The sequence below is a fragment of the Malus sylvestris genome, chromosome 7 (assembly GCF_916048215.2).
Source record: "Malus sylvestris chromosome 7, drMalSylv7.2, whole genome shotgun sequence".
Classification (NCBI taxonomy): Eukaryota; Viridiplantae; Streptophyta; class Magnoliopsida; order Rosales; family Rosaceae; genus Malus; species Malus sylvestris.
Genome location: NC_062266.1, coordinates 26,495,547 through 26,520,481, shown reverse-complemented (window position 1 = coordinate 26,520,481; position 24,935 = coordinate 26,495,547). Strand labels below are relative to the sequence as shown.

Here is a 24,935-nt window from a genome sequence, read left to right as displayed (position 1 = left end):
ATCACATGTTGTATAAGTGACATAGTTTAATGTCAATCACAATATTCTAGGCCATGAATAAATATTGTACAAGTACTTAGGTTAAATATATGTCACTAGGTGATGAATAATACTTTAGACAAAGTTTCATCATAACGTTTAAATACTAAAGGTTACTTTTATCATAACACATATATCAATAACATATTAAATAAATGATGAAAACATAATGATGTCTGCTGAAAAGGAAATGTAAAACTTATTTTATTTTTTCTTTTGGCAGATGGCAGACGGAATAATAATATGATTAATAATAGAATTATTATAAGAAAACTTATCTTTTTAGACAGAGTGGGCAACCATGCTTTCCACAGCCATGATTTCTACTTCCTGTCTCGGCTTTTCTCCATCTCCAGACATCATTTTTCTTTTTCTATTCTTTTCCTCCCTTTTTCTTTTTCTATTCTTTTCCTCCCTTTTTTCTTTTTCTAACATCATGATTGATTCCAACTTAGATTAGGTTTAGGCATCAACAACATGGCTCGCCGTATCGTAAATTCAGCTCCTGGTGTAGTCAACCCGGTCCGAACCGGGCGGGTGCATCCCCTTGAAATACCTATACATCCATGACAAACCAACCACGACCGCGGCGCCAAACCTTTACATGGACACGAAGAAGCCGACCGTGAGGACGAGGATGGCACCAAGGGGGACCCATATGGGACTGGAGATGATGATGATAGGGGTGAAGATGACTAGGCCGAGGACGGTGGCGGTGACGGTAAGACCAGTGAGGAGGAGGAAAATGGCGCAAGAGACGAGGAGGGTGAGCAAGCCGACGAGCTGGGTGGAGTTGGGTGCATGGCCTTGGAGTTTACGTAGGAATATTGAGGAATTTGTAAGGGTGTTAAGGCTGGGTCTTGGAGCTCTCTGCGGCTGTTGCTGTTGGGTTTGTGTTGGGTTTTGGTGACGGTCGGCCATGGATGTTTCTAGAGATAGAGTGTGTGTGTGTGGTCTACTCTTCTTGCTCTTTGCTTTTTTGGGTGTGAAGGATTTTGCTTCAGAGATCGTGCAAGCAACTGTTTCTAGTTTTCTTCTGGTTTTGGCTTGGTGGGAAAGTGAGAGACAACGAGAGAAAATTGAAGGAAGGAGGGAGAAGGTTCCAGCTCTCGGGGAGAGATATACTCTCTGCCCACCCACTTCTTTTCTACCGCCACCCTCGAACTCGGACTCGACAGGGTCCTCCTGATTCGGTCACTGACTTACCCGAGTTACACTCGCATTCAAAGCTTGTTGCTTTCTGGATTTTCTTCACTCTGGTATTTGGAATGGGTCGATGACTCTTCATCGTGAGGGTAGATGTGGGGTCAGTGCAATCTGGTTGAGGAGGTACTGGGGCCGTGCTCGACCCAGGCGGTGGTGGAGCGAGAGAGATGAGCATAGAGGAGTTGGTCGTTTCTTGGGTTTTGCAGATCCACGGTGGACAGTGGTGAGGTTGTGAAGGTTTCACAATGGTGAAATGAAAAATTGAGAGAGAACCGACATAGCTTTTCGTGTCAATTCCCACAGAAGGCGCCAAATGTTGATGCACAAAATAGATTTTGGACCAATGTAAATTCGACCGTGAATCACACAAATGCCCAAGAACACAAAGATTATCGTGGTTCACCCCAATGTTTGGGTTACGTCCACACTGATGTTGATTATGTATGTATGTATTGATTACAATAGATCGGCAATGGAGCTCTCTGTGGATGTAACCCTTGCCATTTTCTCTCTATTTGGCTGAGAGGGTATTGCCCTCTATATTGTGAGGGATGGATCTGAGACCTTTGGATGTGAGGCTCTGAATGTGAGTCCTTCTCTTAGTGAAGGTGAGATTGAATGTGTCCTTAATGAGGGTGAGGGAGAGTCCCTTTTATAGAATAAGGGCTCCCTCCCCTTTTACATTTGTCATGGGCTTAGGGATGAGACCCAAAGACGAGGCCCAATATATAGTACCAACAAGTTCCAACTCATTCTAAAATGTCTGTTTACATTTCTTTAAAAAAATAAGTAAGATGTTATTAGGGAAAGGATGTGATTTAGAGTAGACATCATTTTCATTCTACCAATAGAGTTATCATTTCAAGTCTACGTTTGCATTCTTTACAGTATAAATTTCTTCATATCTAAATTCATTGATTTTTTTTCTTCTTTTGCCTAGGCTGAGAGAACTCATTAGGATGAGAAAAAGAAAGGTACATAAATTTATTTATTTTTTTTTTAAATTGTTGCCATTATAATCTATTATTTCTCTTTCGTTCTATTTACAGATTTGTTTGAAAACTTGCAGGAAGAAACAATGAGGCGGTTGAAGTGCAGAATGAAGGTTTACATTAATGCTACTAGGGTAGATCACTTGGTGAAAATTTCAGTTCGAGGTGTATATATATGTTTGTGACCTTTGTATACTTGGGACAGAATTTGAGTTTTAGCATTACAACTAATTGTCCATAGACACATGATGCAGATTGGGCATGAATGTCACATTTAAATCGGCATGAGTTAAGGTTCAAAATGAAAATTTACAGCCGCTATAGAATTTCTAGGATCTTACCAAAACAAAAAAGGCTGTCCATGCAATCTAAGAATGAAAATTTCAGCTGTGATAGAATTTCTTGGATCTTACCAAACAGTTTCTGGGATGCGAATCTTTTCCATTTTTAGCTTATCCTTGAGTAAGGAATTTTGATGAATTTATATTTACTCCTCAGTTTTTTGGTGTTTTCAGGCGATTGGAGCTGAATATGGATAAGTTTTGTAGGCTTTTAGACTTATTGGACCTCTCAAGATTGATGTGGTAAGGAGTTTATAGAGTTACACGTATAGTCGTTGAATTGTTCTCTATGTTGTGTTGAATCTAATATACTAGTAATACTTTCTGCTTAGTATTTACTATGCACGTGCATGTTCATGTTATACTAAATGTAAACGTACACAAATTTTCATTTTTTCATTGTTAATCTACTGATGCTAGGGATAATTTGGGTTTCCTGGTGAGTTCTCCCTTTTTAGGAAAGATTGATGGGTTTGGTTTCTGGGTTCTCTTTTATTTGTTGGAATTTTTTATGATTTTAATTTTTGAAATCTGGGTTTTATTTGTTGATTGGGATAAATTCTGATCGGGGAGGCCCCTCTGCGTTTCTCGCTTCTCATCTCTCAGATCACTTCTCTCTCTTCTATCCCTCCCACTGTCTCCGACTCTTGACCTTTTGCATGTGTATTTTATTGTGGAAAAGTTTGAACTTGAATGAATATTTTTAGTTATTTCTGGCAACATTGCATAATGGTTTGAATGTTTGCTTGATTTTGCACTTCCATTTTATACTTTTGTTCGTTTTCTGAATGGTTGGTTCTGTTTTGTCATTTATTTATACATGCATACATATATCTGTGCTTTTAAAGGTATGTGCGTTTGGGCACGAACACCCTCTCTTACATATGAGTTATCCTTGAGCAGATGCATATGAATTAAATTGCAGCTGAGGCAACTATTTTGTCTCTGTCCCAAACCCCCCAACCATGCCAGACATGTAAATTCATTATTGGTAAGTTAAAGTATGTTATGCATGTTAAACACAAGTTTTGGTTTTTTTGTTCCGTAATTAGCTATGTACAAGGAAATTCGCCCGCGCTCTGCTGCGGGTTATGAATCCGTAAGCTTAATCGAAAATTTACCATAGGTATGAACAATAATTTTATGGATATTTGAGGCAAAGTTCAACATGATGGTGCAACACAAATCAACACATTCATTTCAAAACATTTTATCAAGTAATAGAACAACTAAACAGACAGGGTAACATAAGTTTTTCAGTTACATGACATTCTATTTACTTTACATCAACATCATATTTGCAATCCAAAGGGGAAATTTCTAAGTTACATTTACATGCACTTCCAAAAGTCTTCTACATTGATTAGTCATTCATTTTGCACCTGAATTTTACCAACTCTATGTTAAAAGTTCTATGTACAACAAAAAAAAACAGATCTGAACGACTAAAAGGATGGACTTTCAAGTCCCAAATATATACAGTTTCAAAAATTGCCCTTCTCTGTGCTTGGGCTCATCAAAAAAATCTTCCATTTGTTCTGTATTGTTACAGAGAACTTCAGTCATCTTTGCACTTGTTCTTGCTGTAGATTGAAATTAAATTCTTTGTATAAGAAATATGATCAAAAGGAAAATTAACCGACAAAAATGTAATCCAGTGTGAGAATTGTAAGCAAACATCTTTCATAAATTAAACTTAACAATGACTGATTGTCTTATATTGGTTAAAGTAGATAGTCAAACTAATGTGATCACTACTTTGCTCTTTTAAGTTTGAATGGATCAGAATTCTCTTTGTAGAAAAAAGAACTATACGAACCAAATCTTTTAGAAGCTTATCAGAATAAACAAAAATAAAGGAGAATAAATTCTTATTTTCCTTTTCTGGGAAGAGCCAAATGTTTCAGTATTTGTTAATTGTTAATATTTGTTGTGACCTTTGTGTGAATTCCAAGTTCAATAGTTACTTATGGAATAAATGGACAAAAAGGAAAATTAACAAATTCTGTCTATCCAAGTTCAACTCTAAACAAATATAAACTTAAGCGTTTGAGTTTTTTCTTATGTTTTCACTAAGTTGGGAACCCAATAACAAAATTTCATCCCAATTGTCCTAACCACAAAGTAAAACTGTACCAATAGTCCTAACCACAAAGTAAAACCGTACTTCTGGAACCTAACTAATAGTTAAAGCCTTAATAACAAATAGAAGTAACGTACCGGGTTTTGGAAGCAGTAAATACTATTTCAGATTTGCTTGGAGACACCTTGTTCTTGAGAGATTTGATGGGAAAATCTTCAGTGTCCGAAATGTTTTGTTCATCTATTTCTTCGGTAATTTTAGTTTCCCTTAAATCCATATAAACAAAAGAGAGATTAATACATTAGTAAATTATTTCAAAATATAGATACAAATGAGATAGTTACAGTGAAAACTCTTACCTTTTTTGTTTTTTTCTATTCTCAGAGCTGAAAAGACTCTTCCGAATTGAACTTTTTGTAGGCGATGTTGTGACAACAGTGGGTGAAATGGTGGAAGAGATACGTTTTAACTCTTTATCAAAAATTGGTGGGGTGGATGAAAAATTCTGAGTTGTTGTATCTTCCTCCTCAAATTCAGTCAGTGATTCATAAGAAGCTTGGGAACTTGATTGAACAGCTTGTATTTTGTCGTCGAAAATTGCTTGGATCAAAAGATCGTTTCTGTTGAAATCATTTTTCAAATTTTCAAATCGAAGTTGAAAATTTTTGATATGCCCTTGACATTGGAGAATTGCATATGGTAGCTCTTGTTGATCAGTAAACCCTTTTTTGACAACTAAATCATAACATGAAGTTTCAAATAAACGTTCAGCCGGTTTACCAATGATGATAGCACTGGTCTCATCGCTGGCGTCTTCGATAATTAAATTTACTTTGAACCTAAGTATATGAAGAACCATATTTAAGTATAAAGCTTATAGTTGTAAACATTTGGTTTACCAAGGGAGGGTACCTAAATATTATGAAATGAGTTATAAACATTTGGCTTACCAGGGAAGGGGAGTTTGAACATTGTGCTTTACACAAATTAGCATGTCATTATTGTCATCCTTTCTAAGTTGTTTGTAACAGCATGGACATGCTTTGTACCACCATCCAGCATGCGTGTCAAAACGTGTAATGGCTGCTCTACATAAAATTGAAGTGCTCTGAAATATATGTATAGACAGTAATTAATATATGGATCTCTAAGAATTATATGTACTTAACTAATTTGTCATATATCATATGAGGAATATAATTTATTTAACAACAATAAACAATGCGTATTAGTATCACAGCAGGTGCACATGTCTGATTTCTACAACATTGAGAAAAGTTTGTTTACCTTGTACAAATCTGGATCCAAAATATTTAGATCCTGAACAGACATTTTTTCAGCGTTTTCTAATTGTTCTGATCCAATTAGTTGCCTTGCTGATGTTGACAACATTTTTACAGAATGAGCCGGACCAGCAAAGCTGCATATATTTTTGTATTCCAATAAAATAGTATAAGAACCTAAACCATGAACATGCATGTATTGAGATCAATATCAATATGCATGTAATCAGTGAGACAAATTCCACCTCATCTACTGTACAGCAGCAACAACAATGAGTTGTATACATCATTTTTTAAACAATTCTAATCAACTTGACAAACCTTTCCAAGTTTGTACATAGCTTTCATAAGTTCACTATTACAAAAAATGTCTACTACTTTGTAATGTACAATTTTCGGTAGTTGTAGCAAATTATTTGATCAAACTTACACCCAAAGAAGCTAGATTATAGCTTTTTTATGTAGCTTTTTTAATTATAGAAACATGTAAACTAAAATAAATATATAAACATTGTATTTCTAGTGTTTAATTGAAATAATAGTTTCGTATTTATATGCATATCATCAGTAAACAGGTATATCCATATTTTTTTTCCCTCATACTGAATTTCAAGATGAAAAAAATATTTCAAAGTATTTGAAATTTAGGAACTGACATTGCTTTGTAAGGTGCTGCCTCGGGAATGTCTGGATTGATAAAAATCATTGTGGAGATACTGCTGCTCAGCACAATGTTTCCTGGTTGTTTATAGATGAGGAATTAAATCATTATTTTATACAATAAATATGAACAATTGAAAATAGAACTGATAAATTCCATACCTCTGAATCGTCTAACTTTAAGGCTTGTAAAAACACCCAAAACTGGTGGTGTCAAGTGTTCCAGAGCTTCGAAATCAAAGGTCTTTGCAGTGTCACCCCACAACGTCAGGTTAACATCTTCTTTCCTAATTGAATGAATATTAAGAAACAATTAATATTTTGAATAAGATGTACAACAATTTTGAGAAATTTAGATGTCTGGATAAATTCTTTACCTGATATTTTGCAACTTAACTTCGCGAATTTTCTCCATTCTCTCATTACCAATCATTCTGTCCTCCAAAGGCTTTACTGCAGTGATGTGTCCCAGAACATCTCAACATTTGTCCAAAAAGTGTAGTCAGATCTCAAAATTGACAAAATGATACTAAAATGATGTTAAATTTTTTGATTTTTTATATATATACAGTTACCTGTGAGAATAGCATCTTGATCGATGCGAGAAGACAGTTGGGAATAATCAAGTAAGTAAAACCGATGCGAGGGAATGTTTGGATGAACACCTGGCAACTCTTCAAAATTTGTTTTTGTATTGAAACACACTTGCGCATCATGGGGGACAATTTTGTAGGACGTTTTGCAACGACTGGTAGAAAAGCGAGTGATCTCATAAACATGATTAGCTTTAATTTTTGGAGCAACATACTCATAATCAAATTCTTTTGTAGAGGCTTGAATTGCATCGTTCTACATGATGACAAATCAATTCAAAAAATTAGGCAGATAAATATGAAGATTACATCATGTAAAGTCAAAAAATATAATCTGATAAAATGATATATATCAGAGCAAAAGTTTGAAATCATAACCACAATTTGAAATTGAAAACCTAAAAAAAACAAAATTCTTACCATTTCGTCAACCAATATACATTGAAGACCTCCAAACGTATTATCCTTTCCTATAACCTTAGGTCTCCAAATTCTGCATACACGGACTCTGATCTTCTTATTAAACTCAAAAGCTGATAAACTTCCGATAGGATCTATCTTCATTCTGCTACAAAACTGCATGTAAATTTATATGGCATTAGATGTCAGTCGCTTGTTTTATTTGCACGTAAATTTATATGGCATTAGATGTTAGTCGCTTGTTTTATTTTCTTGATCACCTTTAAAATAAGAGTGTGGTATACTTTCTTGATCACCTTTAAAATAAGAGTGTGGTATACATTAGTTATAAATGCAGCTGAATGTAATCAGAGAGATTGATGCACCAAGACTACAACAAATAATATGGTCAAAATAACACGATATCGAAAAGGTGAATTAAGAACAACTTCAATAAAGAAACCAATTGACCCTGCAGACTACTCATTAGCAAAGACATCACAATCATAAACTTATACAGCAACTAACTGTTTTAAAGCTCCTCAATTAAACACAGAAGGGAAACAAAACATACACAAAGATAGGTGTAGGTTCAATGGCCTAGCAACCTTGTATTCTACATTTCCCACGATCATTCTATACTTCTACATTTGGCCATTGTTTGTTAAAACCTTTTTTTATTAGGAGGGGATCCATATTTGTTTCTTAATCAATTGTAATATTATCTGTATCTACTTTTTATGTTGGAGATAACACAGAAGGGAAACAAAACATACACAAAGATAGGTGTAGGTTCAATGGCCTAGCAACCTTGTATTCTACATTTCCCACGATCATTCTATACTTCTACATTTGGCCATTGTTTGTTAAAAAAAATTTTATTAGGAGGGGATCCATATTTGTTTCTTAATCTATATTGTAATATTATCTGTATCCACTTTTTATGTTGGAGATTATATCCATGATGACTAAACTTCTTTTCCAATACGGAACCAAAAACTGTGAACATTTATTCTAAGGTTAATAGCATCTACATGTAATTAATTTTTCACTGCTCTTACTTCTGCAACTTCCTTTTACTGAGAACAGGGAGAAAATTCAGCAGAAGCTAATTAAGAAAAATTCAGCAAAATCATGCTTTAAAGAGATGCAAGATATTCACGGAAAACGTGAAAAGTAGAGAACAATACCTTTTCTGGGTTTAAAACTTTTTTTCAGATTGGAGCAAGAAGAATAGCGGTGATGCGGAAACTCCCCTTGCTAATTGGGTACAGCTAAAAACCCAAGAATTCAATCACTGAGAACTCCAAAAAGAAAATAAGCAGCAAGAACCATTTAATCCAAGAAGAATTCAACCCAGTCACTGACGATTCTTTGGCTGAGAAAGCTCAGAGGTCACTTTTCGAAGACGATTAACAAAATAGATTCAATCAGAGGCCAGAAAGATTGAGCGGAACAGAGAGAAAAAATTAATCCCAAACAAAATTCTAGAGAGAGAAGACTTACCCTGCAATCAAAGCCAGTTACTCCTGGCCCGCTAATGGTGGTTGTTGGACAGCATCTCTCCGATGCATCGGTTCCAAGTTTCGAATTTTTTCCGATTATTGTGAGCGAGAGAGATGGAGGGGGGACAAAGTTTTGCAGATAAGGCAAGGCTGCAAAGGGAAAACGCAGTGAAGATCCACGCGTCCCATTTTGTTCTCCGTTTGACAGCAAAACAGTTGAAATAAAAGAACAGTGGGCGAGGGCAAAATCGAAATTATACAAATCAAGCAGGGGCAAAAAGGGAAGCACACTGTCGAAGGAACAGTGATCTGAGTCTATTAGGACACAAAGGGAATTAATCGGAAAGTTACTCTTTTAGTATATATATAATTTGCCTTAATCTGCATGTGTGTAGTGTAGATAATTTAACCAACATTATAGAATTCATGTTCTGTTGAAAATTTTGAATGTTCTAAGATGGAAAAGGTTACGATAAATTGGAAGGTAGAAATTCTATTATGAGTTCTCCAGTTGATTTGTTTTTATTATTTTTTTTTTTTTTTGGGATGCTTAATTTCATCCGGAAACAAATAGTGTTTATCATCACCAAGTGGTACAAAGAGTATTTACTGTATTTCAGTGTTTTTTAACCAATCTATTGTCAAGTTTTCTAGCAGGTTTCTTATTTTATTTTCCGTTGTTTTGCAAGAAACCAGAGCCTTTCCATGCTCGAGAGTTCCACAGGTATGTCACCGCTCTTTTACATATTTCTGCTTTGATTTCCAATATGAGGTTAAAGCCTTTGATTTCCAACAAATTTCAGTTAGGTAATTTGATTTCCCTCAAAAGACATAAATTATGTGTTTTCTTTAATCATTGTGATATAATATTCAACCCATTTCAATTTAATACCAACCGAATCCTAATTTGTTCAATTTCTTTTCATTAGGCGAATGAGTGTGGTTGTTTGCCGTTCTCTTTGAGGTGAGATAAAGTTTATATTTGTAGATATATGTATCTTAACAACAAGGATAAATTACACTTTCATACCTCAAGTTTGGGGTCCATTTCAATTCTTTACAATATCTTTAGAACATTTTACTTTCATACCTTAAGTACTATTTTATTTCAAAATAATATCTCCGTTACATTTTCCATCAGTTGATCTGTTAAATGCTAACGTGCCTGCTACATATATGTCACGTGGTTGCCAAATGTCTGCCACGTGACAAATAAAATATATATATATATATATTTTTTTTTTAAAACCTGAATTTTCTAAAAAAAAAAAAAAAGAAACCCACATCTACAAGAAGAAGAAGAATAGGGAGGAAGAAAGAAAAAGAAAAAAAAATTGACCTCCCCCCCCCCCCCCCCCCAAGCGACCCTGAAGAAGAAGAAGGAAGAAAAGAAAAAAAAAATTGTCCCCCCCCCCCAAAACCCTAGTGACACAGAAGAAGAGGAGGAAGAAGAAGAAGAAAAATAAAATTTGTCCCTCCCCCCTCGCACCCAGCGACCTAGAAGAAGAAGAAGAAGAGGAAGAGGGAGGAAGAAAAGAAAAGAGAAAAAAAATTTGTCCCTCCCCTCCCACCCAGCGACCAAGAAGAAGAAGAAGAAGAAGAAGGGAGGAAGAAAAGAACAAAATAAAAAAAAAATTGTCCCCCCCTCCCAAGAAAAGAAAAAAAAAATTTGTCCCTCCCCCCTCCCACCCAGCGACCCAGAAGAAGGGGGGGGAAGAAAAGAACAAAATAAAATAAAATTTGTCCCCCCCCACCCAGCGACCCTCCTCCTGTCCCCCCCAGCGACACACCTCCGGTCCCCCCTCCCGGCCCGGCGACCCTCATCCCTCTTCTTCTTTTTCTCCTTCTTCTTCTCGTCACACCCCCCTCGGCCCAGCGACCCACCTCTGATCCTCCCCTCCTGGCCCGGCGACCCTTTTCCCTCTTCTTCTTTTTCTCCTTCTTCTTCTCGTCGCAGATGTGGGTTTCATTTCAATTTATTTTATTTTTCTTTTCTTCCTGCCTCCTCTTCTTCTTTTTCTAGGTCACCGGGGGGGGGGGAGGGACAATTTTTTTTTCTTTTTCTTTCTTCCTCCCTCTTCTTCTTCTTGCAGATGTGGGTTTCAATTTTTTTTTTTTGAGAAAATTTAGGTTTTTTAAAAAAAATTAAAAAATTAATTTTTTTTTGCCACGTGGCAGACATTTGGCACAAATGTGGCAGCCACGTCAGCATTTAACGGATTAATGGATGGAAAATCTAACGGATGTATTATATTGAAATAAAATAGTATTTGAGGTATGAAAGTGAAATGTTTTAAAGTTGTTACATGGGGTTGTAATAGACCTCAAAACCTGAGGGGGTTACTGTGTAATTTACCCTAACAACAACCATGGGGGTTGCTAATGACTTTTTTTTTCCTCTAATTTTTTTTTTCAAGTGCTTCGCAAGAATTTAATCATTAAATTACAAGCTATGCTACAATCCCAATTAGTATTTTAAGTTGTTAACTTACTATTTAAACTTTCAATTTTCCAGCCCCATTACGAAAATTTGCTAGGCTTTTTAGTGTTCCTGGTGCTGTACATCCATTGACAACCAGGGTGGCCTGTGCATCAAAGATATATATCTTTGTGTGCTATTTACTTACCCTTTTCGAACTTTATACTTCTCGAGTGATATGGTAATTTAATTTCTTAAGCTTAAATAGTTTCTCGTTGTAAAAGATAGCCTATTGCTGAGCATTATAATGTCTATGTTTACACATTATCCAACTTGCTTCTAGGAAATTAAGATAATTAAATGCATGTATATAATTTCGTTTAAGGGGAGAAAGAATTTTGAATTTTAGTCTTTATTTGAATCTTCTCAAATATATGTATAATTCAAGGAAAGAACAGGCATGCTTCTTTTGTGGATTTGATTCAAATTGGTGGATTTCGGTAAGAAAGAAACTTTAATATTTTCTTTTGGTTTTAAGAACTGAAATGGACATGCAAGAGATTGAAGAATTTTTTGTTTATCGTATTGGGATGAGAGGGTATTATCAGAACAATTGTTTAGCATGACAGTATTAAATAATCAATTTGATAAATTAAAATGGTGTGATTAAATAAGATCATCTGTTGGGTGAACCTATATATGCTTAATAAATTGTTTAATGAGTTTTCAATCTGTGTATTTGAGATTGCTTTTTTTTCTTTTCTTTTTTTCTTTTTAATTTAAATTTTATTTGTGTATGGTCAAGGAAAATTATGGTACCCTAATCATTTGACTTAATTTTGTTTCCACATCTGAAAGGTTTTCCTGTAATTTTTTGTAATAAAAGGATTGTTTTGTTGCAAAAAGCAGGGCCACTCTGTTTAGGGCTTGAAGATTTCTACATTCATCAGGTTTATCTTCGACTTCAGGTATTTTGTTCTATTGATGACTTAAAGTCAATTGCAACTACACTGTTTGTTATGATTGGGTAAAATAGGCTGATTATTTGTATCTTTCATGAGAATATCAATAGGGACAATCTACCAAATTTTTGTGTGTAAATAGTATGTATATACACATCAAATATTATTTTTTGTATGTAAATAAAATTACATACAAAAAAATTTGTACGGTTAAGGACAGTTAGGAGTTTAATTTGTAAAAGATGTAAATATTAGAACAATGGCAATAGAACCGCCAAACCGTGGTTGTAAATAGATTTCTACATGTAAATAGTATTGCATATTGTATGTATTTAGAACTTTCTGCATATTTTATACAGTTTTAAAACCCGCAGCATCGCGCTGGCACCGTTGCTAGTACATTCTATATCACAATTGAATTTTGGCTCAATCAAAGAAAATAAAATCTAACGAAGTCTTCTAACGTGTTTTTTTTTTCTTTCCAACGATATAATTCATTTCATATATCTTTAATTACTTCATAACTTATCACCCCAACAGCTAACCACCATCCCAACGCTTGTGTCACGCTCGCGTCGCCCAAGAACATCAACTTTTATTTCGAGCAGCAACACTCTCTCCTCTCTTTGCGAACAAATTATCATACCCTGAAACCCTGATTTTATTTCTCCCGTTGTAACCCAATCATCTTCTCCATCAAGAAAATTTCCAAACATAAACAAAAAACTCATTTCAATTCATCAGAACCTTTTGCTTATCTAATGGTGACTTCCTTTGATTATCTGAAAGTCTTCATATGTTTGATATGTGAAAAGAGGGTGACACAAAGGAAGAGAAATATAGGTGAAAGTCTTCATAATTTATAAATTAATTCTCACAAGTTTAATAAATTATTTTAGTTGTTCAGAAAAATGTTTGTGGTAAATTAGATCTTTAGAAAATAAGAGGGTCGAGAGGCTAAATTTAGGTGTAAAGAAAACATTTCCTCTAAAAATTAAAATACACATGAAGCTAAATGAAGATTTTTCTTCTCTCAGAGGCATTTTTGACATATACTTGGGAGCCAATATCGACGATTGGAAGTGCTTCTCGAAAAGGCAGCTTCAAGTCAGCTCGAAGGCGGCTTCAAGTCACCTCGAAGGCGGCTTCAAGTCACCTCGAAGACTTGGCCTACGTACTTATTATGGGAATTGGATCCTCTCCGAGGCAAAGTCTCGGGATTCTTCTGATCGACTAACACGGACCGTTGGATCAAATCTAACAGCTATAATTATTATAACTTTTAAAGGAACCCCCTGTTTGTAGCTGTTGGGTCAAAATCTAATGATCTATGTTATCCAATCAGAGAATCTCGAGGCTTTGCCTCATAGAGGATCCAATTCCCTTATTATGTACCATATTTAGATACATCTCAAATTATCTCCAAAAGAAATGTCAAATATGCCAAATATAATTAAAAGACATTCAAGTGTTTTCCAATGGATATGTCATATATAATATGACATGTGAGTCATTTGACTCCTTACTTTCTAGCTGTCTTTTTGACAGCAAACAAAGAAGGAGTCAATTAATTTAATTTAATTTTTTAATGCATAGATCCCATTAACATCCAATAGAATAAAAACTAAAACTAATTTTGATTATTTTTTAATAGTTAATGCAACACTAGGCCTAATAAAATAAATATCTGACACATCTATTGACAAAGAAGAGGATTTAGTACTTATATTCAATTTGCCACATCAGCCATCAAATAAAAATTTGATATATTATATTTGACATCTTTTTTGGAGATGCTCTAAATATTTCTTAAAAGATACAAATTTAGATATTTTTTTGTTCAAAAGAGATAATTGAAGCAATAATATTTCAATTTTAAGTCATATAATGTTTTGGTTATGAATAAAACGTCCGTGAGTATTTATCTTTGAGCTTGTAATAATGTAGAGAAATGCTTCATTTTGCTTTCTTAGAACTTTATCCATTTTTCATCACCTTAAACTTTTATTTAGATGATAAGTCATTAATTCATGTTAGTTCAAAAAATTAATATTTTAAAGCTATTTAAGGAATCTCAAGTATCTTCTTCCGGAAGAAATCTTACTTTCATTATAGCAAGTCCACCCATCCAAATAGGCTAGCTGAAAGTCCTTAAAATAGCCTGGCCCCCCAAAAATCCACTCCACCCCACCAAATATGTTGGCCCAAAGTTCACTCTAGCTTCTAGGCCGAGCAAGAATGGACCGAGTGAGGAACTAACCCATCTGACGTCAACCACGGGTCGAGTGTTTTTTTTGCAGCTGGCACATGGGAAACACGCGCGCGTGATCTTGCGTTCCCAACATCTCGCAGATGTGAGGCCCGCGCTGCAAGCGCCCTAACTAGGATGCCAGATTTTGGCTACGTGGCTCGGTAATGGCGTTGGATTTCGAACGGCTAATTTTCTGGATCGTTTGGATTTCCAACAGTAAAAATAAATTGAATTTGAAATCTAACGGCTAGTGATGTGTCAAAATCTGGACCGTTTGATTTCCTGATCAACGGTCCAGATTTTTAGGCCAAAAAACATTAAAAAATGTCATAAATCTTACCGTTGGCCACGTGTCCATTTTGGGCTGTTGGATTTCAAACTTTCTAAAATCCAACGGTCCATATTAATTACTTAATAAAAATTGTTAAAAAATTACAGAAAAAAATGAAACAACTAAAAGAGGCCCTGTGTTTCAAAAGTATAATTTTTCAAATTTCTGTTCCTAAGCTCTGAAATAGGCGCTGTGTTGAATCTGACGTAAAGAGGTCATGTGTTCCAGCCTATCTGATAAACAATACCTAATAGTAATTGAAGGTGATGGAGGAAAATATAAGCATGGCAGCTCTTTGTAAGGTGATCTTTCAATGGGAATTTCGAGTCATAATTCTAGCCTATCTGAAGGTGATGGAGAAAAAATATAAGCATGGCAGATCTTTTGATAAATCTTATAAGTTAAGCATAAAATCTTTTGTTTGTTTTGAAATTTTTTTTCCTTCAGTGTTTTAGGTTTAATTTGTATCTGTTTTGGAATGATGTTTAACTTTATTGAACATGTTAGGATTCAGAATTATTGAGTTCTTTGAATCTGAAGAATCAGTTGACATAATTGGTTAGTATTTTTATTTGTTTTCTGTATTAGCATGGTAATGTGAGTTTCTATTAAGTTTTGTGTTCCATTCAGGTCTAAATAAAATTAAATGTCCGAGGTCAGGGAAGTTAATTGCTGACTTAAAACCTGACAATGTTTTACTGCTTGATGATACTTGAAAAGTCGCTGATTTTGGTTTAGGTGAGTTTTGTGGTTTTATATGTTTTAGAATAATGCATGTGAGAAATCTTTTGTCTTTGTTGAAATAGAAGAAATTTCTTTTGAAGACTTTTCTATGAAAAAGTTCAGTTACGTTTTTCATTATCTTTACCAAATTGTTCACTTATGCAAAAGACTACGAAAAACATAAATGAACTTTTGCATAGAAAAGTCTTCAATAGAAATTTCTTCCATTTCAACAAAAACAAAAGATTTCTCACATGCATTATGACAAAACATATAAAACCACAAAACTCACCTAAACCAAAATCAGTGACTTCCTAAGTATCATCAAGCAATAAAACATTATCAGGTTTTAAGTCAGCAATTAACTTCCCTGATCTCGGACATTTAATTTTATTGAATGGAACAAAAAACTTAATAGAAGCTCACATTACCCAAAAAAAATGCTAATACAGAAAACAAATAAAAATACTAACCAATTATGTCAAGAGATTCTTCATATTCAAACAACTCAATAATACCGAATCCTAATATGTTCAATAAAGTTAAACATCATTCCAAAACAGATACAAATTAAACCTAAAAACATTGAAAAAAATAAATTTCAAAACAAACAAAAAAATTTATGCATACTCTGCAAAGATTCATCAGAAGAGCATTCCAAAGAGCTGACATGCTTATATGTTCCTCCATCACCTTTAGATAGGCTAGAATTACGACTTGAAATTCCCATTGAAAGATCACCTTACAAAAAAAAAAGGGGGACAATTAGACATGTAATTGCACAACCAATGATAGATCACCTTACAAAAAAAAAAAGGGGACAATTAGACATGTAATTGCACAACCAATGATAAACAATACCTACCAATGATAAACAATACCTAATAGTAGCTGTAGTTGAATCTGACTAAAAGAGGCCCTTTGTTCTAACACATGACACTTTGAAAATCAAATCTTGACAGAATGAATGAAAGCCATGTCCTAGAAGAAATATGCCACGGTATATTGAAATGCATCATCTCCCCGTCTATTCAAATGCCTCGTCATCGTCATCAGGAAGAGGTTGGGCAGCTGTTGCCGCAAGCTCAGCTTCATGCCTGCAAGAAGCAATAATAATCGAGATGAGACAATTTTCAGCTTCATGCTGAATCCATGACGTTAACATCAAAGAAGAGTCAAGTTTATTAACGTAGAGAAAATACTTACTATTGTTAGGCAGCCATGTCAAAGTGCACTTCTGGAGGAGCAAGGGTCGGAGACTCGACGAAATGAAGATTTGCGTCACTAAAGTAACAACAGCAGCGTTAACCTCAATTACTATTATCGATACGCTATAGCAACCAAATAAAAAAGGGAATGTTTGTAATTACCCTGCAAGCTTCCTTGCCAAGTAGAGGAGGGTTTCTAAGTTGTAGTTGCACATTGCCCATGAATGCTGCATATTTCAACGGAAAATTTTAGGTGAGACCATCAACTAAGCAGCACAGTGAAAGGGCAGATAACTCAGATAGGTAATCACATATATAAGAAGTTATAAGATACTGTAAAATGCTTTGGGAGACATTAAATATACACAAAATCAGTGAGGTATCAAATGATTTTTAATGTGGATATGAAATATCAAGAACAAAAGCAACAGGAAAATATTCACTTACTAGCGACCATCTCGAAGACCGCCAAACTTCTCTTGCCCAGCAGTGTCCCAGAAGTAAAAGCGGATCCTTCCACAATTTGTGAAGAAGTCCAGTGGATGAACCTCCACACCAATGGTGGCTGTTTGCATAGAAAAGTAACAGAAAATGAATATTAAGTATAAGCAAACATATCAAGGTCAAACTAATTATAACAACAAACTAACAACACGGCGCAATGGACGGAAATGTCAGAAAAGTCTCTTATGCTCCTATTTCTTCTCGAATTCACCAGTGAGATGCCTCTTCACGAAAGTTGTTTTTCCTGCACAACTCATCACCATTCAGTTCAAATCCAAATCACCACACAACACTATAACTTGGAGAACAGTTAAAATTGTTTCTTCTCTCCAAGGCATTGTCTCTCCAAATTAATCGGTGTTTAGCTTCGAATTTCTTTGCTCTTATCACTAGTTTTATCAAAAGAAAAATTCCAGGAATATAATCACATTTACAAACAAATAGATGTAAAATCATTTCCCTCTAAGACCATCTCCAACCCTTGGCCTAAAACCTAAAATTTTTAGCCCAGAAACAGCTTTTCTGCTCCAACTCTTCAGACCTAAAATTTTAGCACTATATTATTAAAGAATGAATTTGGGCTACTTTTTTTTCTTAAATTAAGTTTTTTTTTTTTTTAAATGTAGACTATCATAAATTAATTTTATGAACATTATAATCTAAAAATATTTAAATTCCGATAAATATTGAAAAATCACTAAATCGATACATAAACTCACGAAACACTATGGAAGAATATGAAAATCATGATAGAGATGTATAAACACAAAATACATGAAACACACAAAACACATAGAACACATGTGAAACACATACAAAACACATATGAAACACATACAAAACACATGATAAAGATGAAGCACACACGTAACACCTGTGAAACACATGACACACACGAAAAACATACAAACATACATACAAAACACATGAAATGCATGAAACACAAACCAACACACATGACAATGAAACCTTCAATAGTTTTTTTATAATTATTTTAGCCGTCGGATTTAAATTTGGGCCACTAGATCTTTTTTTATTTACCGTTAGATTTGATTATATTTGATCTAAACCGTTGGATTCAATAAATCTGGTCGTTGGATCAGAAAAGTAGCCGTTAGGCTACCTGACCGATTTGAATTTGGCTTGACACGCCCACGTGGGTGGGGTCTTGCTGGGATCAGCCCTGGCGCGTGCTGCGCGTTGGGCAAGTGGGCGACGGCATATGGGCTTCACAACCCACTTTTCACTCATACCGGTGGGGCCCATTTTGATTTCTGGCATAAAAAATAGCCGGTATTTGGCCCTCTTGTGAGTTTTAGGTTTTAGGTTTTATTTAGCACTTGGGTTGGGTTGGGTTGGGTTTTGGGGTGGGGGAAGGGGAAATTTGGGTTTTAGCCCAAGGTTGGAGAAGGCCTAAGAAGATTGTTTATTTCCATCAATATCAATTTAATTAGATAGTATCACATATCAAACCAAATATTGTGCCTTTTCAATTTACTAAATATTTTAGTCAAAATTGTAAATATCCGAACAATTGAATCAAATTCTTCTTAGGGAGGGAGTGTGTTATAATTGTGCCAACAATACCCCAAATCTAAAATCTTATCAAAACCCTAATTTTAAAGTTGCAATAATCATGCCAACACAGTCGATGAAAACATCAACTCAGAACATAAGAAACAGAACAAGGAAACTGCAAATTACCAGTGCCTCCATCGCCGACGATGACGAGCTTGAAGCTTGGATAATCAACAGTCTGTTGGTTCGACAAAGCCTACAGGAACAAATTCAAATTCGAACCAAATCATCGATCACCAGCTAATACCAGAGAGAGAAGAGAGAGAGAGAGAGTTACCATTGCGGCTTCGAGGCGGCGAGTGGCGATAGAGAGAGAGAATCTAAAAGTCGCAGCCGAGTGAGAGAGACAGACGTAGACGAAGGCGGCGATTTAAGTATGGAGGTGGGCAGGGAGCCTACTTTTATATGGCTTGGCTGATTCTGCGGCTGCCTATTTATTATCATATATCTTATTATAATGAGAAACTGTATTTTAACAATATGTTCTAATTGTAAATATTTTATTATATAAAAATTAAAAAAATGTTTTGACTATTTTATAACTATCATCTAATGCTAATGATGAAGAAACTTTTTCGACTATGAAGAAACTTTTTCGACTATTTTATAACTATCATCTAATGGTAATGTTAATGGCTTAAGTTTAGTAATTTATTCCTTTATATTTTGGACTAATTTAATGTCTTCACTATTAAAATACTTGTATCCTGTTTTGCTAGTTTTACTATGTAATACTGCTATTTTTCTTCCTAAATAAGGAATAAAATTTCTTGCATAATTTAACAATCCTAAAAATGCTTGTAATTGTTTTTTTATCTTATTTGGAAAATCTAAGACCTTTTTAGCTATATGATCTTGTAATTGTATTGTACTTGACTTAATATACATTCTTAAAAATTTTATATCTTACATTTCTAATGCTATTTTATTTCTGCTAATCACAATTTCATTATTGATAAATTCTTGTAAAATTATCTCTAAGTGCTTGCTATGTTCATTTCTATTTTTACTATGTACTAAAATATCATCTACATAAACATTACAAAAAAATTTTGTTTTAAGAACTGAAATGGACATGCAAGAGATTGAAGAATTTTTTGTTTATCGTATTGGGATGAGAGGGTATTATCAGAACAATTGTTTAGCATGACAGTATTAAATAATCAATTTGATAAATTAAAATGGTGTGATTAAATAAGATCATCTGTTGGGTGAACCTATATATGCTTAATAAATTGTTTAATGGGTTTTCAATCTGTGTATTTGAGATTGCTTTTTTTTCTTTTCATTTTTTCTTTTTAATTTAAATTTTATTTGTGTATGGTCAAGGAAAATTATGGTACCCTAATCATTTGACTTAATTTTGTTTCCACTTCTGAAAGGTTTTCTTGTAATTTTTTGTAATAAAATGATTGTTTTGTTGCAAAAAGCAGGGCCACTCTGTTTAGGGCTTGAAGATTTCTACATTCATCAGGTTTATCTTCGACTTCAGGTATTTTGTTCTATTGATGACTTAAAGTCAATTGCAACTACACTGTTTTGTTATGATTGGGTAAATAGGCTGATTATTTGCATATTTCATGAGAATATCAATAGGGACAATCTACCAAATTTGTGTGTGTAAATAGTATGTATATACACATCAAATATTATTTTTTGTATGTAAATAAAATTACATACAAAAAAATTTGTACGGTTAAGGACAGTTAGGAGTTTAATTTGTAAAAGATGTAAATATTAGAACAATAGCAATAGAACCGCCAAACCATGGTTGTAAATAGATTTCTACATGTAAATAGTATTGCATATTGTATGTATTTAGAACTTTCTGCATATTTTATACAGTTTTAAAACCCGCAGCATCGCGCTGGCACCGTTGCTAGTACATTCTATATCACAATTGAATTTTGGCTCAATCAAAGAAAATAAAATCTAACGAAGTCTTCTAACGTGTTTTTTTTTTTTCTTTCCAACGATATAATTCATTTCATATATCTTTAATTACTTCATAACTTATCACCCCAACAGCTAACCACCATCCCAACGCTTGTGTCACGCTCGCGTCGCCCAAGAACATCAACTTTTATTTCGAGCAGCAACACTCTCTCCTCTCTTTGCGAACAAATTATCATACCCTGAAACCCCGATTTTATTTCTCCCGTTGTAACCCAATCATCTTCTCCATCAAGAAAATTTCCAAACATAAACAAAAAACTCATTTCAATTCATCAGAACCTTTTGCTTATCTAATGGTGACTTCCTTTGATTATCTGAAAGTCTTCATACGTTTGATATGTGAAAAGAGGGTGACACAAAGGAAGAGAAATATAGGTGAAAGTCTTCATAATTTATAAAGTAATTCTCATAAGTTTAATAAATTATTTTAGTTGTTCAGAAAAATGTTTGTGGTAAATTAGATCTTTAGAAAATAAGAGGGTCGAGAGGCTAAATTTAGGTGTAAAGAAAACATTTCCTCTAAAAATTAAAATACACATGAAGATAAATGAAGATTTTTCTTCTCTCAGAGGCATTTTTGACATATACTTGGGAGCCAATATCGACGATTGGATGTGCTTCTCGAAAAGGCAGCTTCAAGTCAGCTCGAAGGCGGCTTCAAGTCACCTCGAAGGCTTGGCCTACGTACTTATTATGGGAATTGGATCCTCTTCGAGGCAAAGTCTCGGGATTATTCTGATCGACTAACACGGACCGTTGGATCAAATCTAACAGCTATAATTATTATAACTTTTAAAGAACCCCCTGTTTGTAGCTGTTGAGTCAAAATCTAATGATCTATGTTATTCAATCTAGAGAATCTCGAGGCTTTGCCTCAGAGAGGATCCAATTCCCTTATTATGTACCATATTTAGATACATCTCAAATTATCTCCAAAAGAAATGTCAAATATGCCAAATATAATTAAAAGACATTCAAGTGTTTTCCAATGGATATGTCATATATAATATGACATGTGAGTCATTTGACTCCTTACTTTCTAGCTGTCTTTTTGACAGCAAACAAAGGAGTCAATTAATTTAATTTAATTTTTTAATGCATAGATCCCATTAACATCCAATAGAATAAAAACTAAAACTAATTTTGATTATTTTTTAATAGTTAATGCAACACTAGGCCTAATAAAATAAATATCTGACACATCTATTGACAAAGAAGAGGATTTAGTACTTATATTCAATTTGCCACATCAGCCATCAAATAAAATTTTGATATATTATATTTGACATCTTCTTTGGAGATGCTCTAAATATTTCTTAAAAGATACAAATTTAGATATTTTTTTGTTCAAAAGAGATAATTGAAGCAATAATATTTCAATTTTAAGTCATATAATGTTTTGATTATGAATAAAACGTCCGTGAGTATTTATCTTTGAGCTTGTAATAATGTAGAGAAATGCTTCATTTGGCTTTCTTAGAACTTTATCCATTTTTCTTCACCTTAAACTTTTATTTAGATGATAAGTCATTAATTCATGTTAGTTCAAAAAATTAATATTTTAAAGCTATTTAAGGAATCTCAAGTATCTTCTTCCGGAAGTAATCTTACTTTCATTATAGCAAGTCCACCCATCCAAATAGGCTAGCTGAAAGTCCTTAAAATAGCCTAGCCCCCCAAAAATCCACTCCACCCCACCAAATATGTTGCCCCAAAGTTCACTCTAGCTTCTAGGCCGGGCAAGAATGGACCGAGTGAGGAACTAGCCCATCTGACGTCAACCACGGGTCGAGTGTTTTTTTGCAAAGTCAGGAACTAGCCCATCTGACGTCAACCACGAGTCGAGTGTTTTTTTGCAGCTGACGTCAACCACGAGTTGTGGTCTATTTTATCTGACAGAGGGACTAGGGCTGGCGACAGAGAGAGAGAGGAGAGAGATGTGTGTTTGTAGAATTGTAGGGGAATGTGTGTGTTGTTATCCCTCCTACATTGTGCCTTTATTTATAGTAGTAAAGGGAGAGAAGATATTCCTTCTTCTCCAAGTAATACAAGTTGTAATAGGAAAGGATAACTAGAATAAAATCTTATCTAGGATTTACACAATCATACTTAAACTAGGAATGTTTACAACACTCCCCCTTGAGTGTGTAAATACTCAAGGTAGATTCAGCATCATGCAGAAGTTGAGGAAGTCGACTCGTTGGCACTGATTCCAAGGAACAACGCTTATTCTCAATAAGGTAGGAACTTGCATAAGTAGTAAGTCTCACTAAAAACCCTAAGGCTATGGCAAAAACCCAAGTAGGGACAAAATCCATAGTCTAAGGAAAAATGCGTGAGAAATGCAAAGTCAAAAGAAACGTCTACAGGACGTCATCAGGGATATGACCAGCCCAAGGTGGGTGCCTCGTTAAAACCTAGTTAGGTAGCAAAAACCCAGTGGGAAAAATGCTCCTAATCGTAGGGAAAAAGAGTACATTAAGATCAAGCAAGTATCTAGAAGATACTCCCCCTGAGTTTGACATAATTCCACAGAGAAATAGCAAAGTTACAACTCAGAAAGTTTACGCATACCAATTCCATGAACAAGCTTCTGAAACGTCGCCTTCGGTAGTGATTTGGTGAAGAGGTCGGCCAGATTGTCTTGTGATCGGATTTGCGTGACTTCAATCTTCTGATGCTCTTGTTGTTGATGTGTAAAGAAGAACTTCGGCGCAATATGCTTGGTGTTGTCTCCTTTGATGTAACCCTTCTTGAGCTGTTCGATGCAAGCTGCGTTGTCTTCAAAAATCGTCGTCGGGGCATTAACGGCGGGATGAAGATCACAGGAGCTTCGAATATGGCCCACTACTGCTCTCAACCAAAAGCATTCCCGAGTTGCTTCATGTAAGGCGAGAATTTCAGCATGGTTAGACGAAGTGGCAACTAAGGTCTGTTTAGTTGACCTCCAAGATATTGCGGTGCCTCCAACGGTAAAGACATAACCCGTTTGAGAATGCGCCTTGTGCGGATCAGATAAGTATCCAGCGTCGGCATAACCAACAAGGCGAGAATCAACCCGATGAGCATAGGGTGCGGCATCAATCGAGGATTCGTAGGGATAGAATAAGCCCAAATCCGTAGTACCCTTAAGGTAACGGAAGATGTCTTTCACGCCAGTCCAATGTCTGCGTGTTGGTGCATTGCTGTATCTTGCCAAAAGATTAACAGCGAAGGAGATGTCGGGTCTAGTGCATTGAGCTAAGTACAATAAAGCGCCTATCGCACTTAGATAAGGAACTTCAGGCTCCAAAATCTCTTCATCATCCTCCTTCGGACGGAAGGGATCTCGCTTTGCATCTAGCGTACGAACGACCATAGGAGTACTCGAAGACTTCGCTTTATCCTCATTAAAACGGCGCAACACCTTCTGGGTGTAGTTCGATTGATGTACTAGGATTCCATCCGAACAATGCTCTATCTCGAGGCCGAGACAGTATCGAGTCTTACCTAGATCTTTCATCTCAAATTCCGACTTCAGGTGCGAAGCAGTTCTCGCGAGCTCTTCAGGAGTTCCGATGAGATTCATATCATCGACATATACTGCAACAATCGCAAATCCGGAATGTGACTTCTTAATGAACACACAAGGGCATAGTTCGTTATTCACATATCCCTGACTAGTCAAATACTCACTTAAACGGTTATACCACATTCTTTCGGATTGTTTCAAACCGTATAGTGAACGCCTCAGCCGAATTGAGAGCGTGTTCCGGGGTTTGGAAATATTTGAACCAGTCAATGTAAGTCCTTCGGGAACTTTCATATAAATTTCCGTATCAAGATCCCCATAGAGATACGCGGTTACTACGTCCATCAGCTGCATATCCAGTTTTTCGGAAACTACCAAACTGATAAGGTAT

At 35.1% G+C, this 24,935-nt stretch overlaps 1 protein-coding gene and 3 long non-coding RNA genes across 12 annotated transcripts; 1 reads left to right on the top strand and 3 right to left on the bottom strand.

Moving 5' to 3' along the window:
* The first annotated feature begins 473 nt into the window (after positions 1 to 473).
* On the top strand, positions 474 to 21,976 carry LOC126630384 (uncharacterized). 6 transcript variants are annotated; one of them, XR_007625974.1, is made up of 8 exons: positions 663 to 1,853; positions 2,186 to 2,219; positions 2,315 to 2,350; positions 2,753 to 2,821; positions 3,427 to 3,569; positions 9,791 to 9,825; positions 10,031 to 10,065; positions 12,430 to 12,813. It is a non-coding gene; the product is annotated as an uncharacterized LOC126630384 (long non-coding RNA). The 6 variants fall into 6 exon arrangements; XR_007625973.1 differs by having other exon boundaries at positions 474 to 1,853; positions 2,315 to 2,821; XR_007625976.1 differs by lacking the exons at positions 663 to 1,853; positions 2,186 to 2,219; positions 2,315 to 2,350; positions 2,753 to 2,821 and adding an exon at positions 13,520 to 13,546 and having other exon boundaries at positions 2,836 to 3,569; positions 12,430 to 12,488.
* Positions 3,822 to 8,846, bottom strand: LOC126630377 (replication protein A 70 kDa DNA-binding subunit A-like). 4 transcript variants are annotated; one of them, XM_050300494.1, is made up of 12 exons: positions 8,787 to 8,845; positions 7,878 to 7,913; positions 7,618 to 7,773; positions 7,180 to 7,453; positions 6,982 to 7,081; positions 6,767 to 6,891; positions 6,601 to 6,682; positions 5,949 to 6,081; positions 5,612 to 5,769; positions 5,021 to 5,500; positions 4,799 to 4,927; positions 3,822 to 4,161 (listed from the first exon to the last, which is right to left on the bottom strand). In XM_050300494.1, the coding sequence occupies exons 3-12, from the start codon at positions 7,759 to 7,761 to the stop codon at positions 4,137 to 4,139; spliced, it is 1,650 nt and encodes a 549-aa protein (XP_050156451.1). In that variant the 5' UTR covers positions 7,762 to 7,773; positions 7,878 to 7,913; positions 8,787 to 8,845; the 3' UTR covers positions 3,822 to 4,136. The 4 variants fall into 4 exon arrangements, with proteins under 4 accessions (XP_050156451.1, XP_050156454.1, XP_050156452.1 ...); XM_050300497.1 differs by having other exon boundaries at positions 6,982 to 7,057; XM_050300495.1 differs by lacking the exon at positions 7,878 to 7,913 and having other exon boundaries at positions 8,787 to 8,846.
* Positions 9,971 to 11,607, bottom strand: LOC126630385 (uncharacterized). Its single transcript, XR_007625977.1, has 2 exons — positions 11,458 to 11,607; positions 9,971 to 10,099 (listed from the first exon to the last, which is right to left on the bottom strand). It is a non-coding gene; the product is annotated as an uncharacterized LOC126630385 (long non-coding RNA).
* Positions 15,059 to 19,494, bottom strand: LOC126630382 (uncharacterized). The gene is made up of 8 exons (XR_007625969.1): positions 19,355 to 19,494; positions 19,204 to 19,273; positions 17,646 to 17,743; positions 17,443 to 17,560; positions 17,158 to 17,222; positions 16,994 to 17,071; positions 16,669 to 16,884; positions 15,059 to 16,528 (listed from the first exon to the last, which is right to left on the bottom strand). It is a non-coding gene; the product is annotated as an uncharacterized LOC126630382 (long non-coding RNA).
* Positions 21,977 to 24,935: the final 2,959 nt, after the last annotated feature.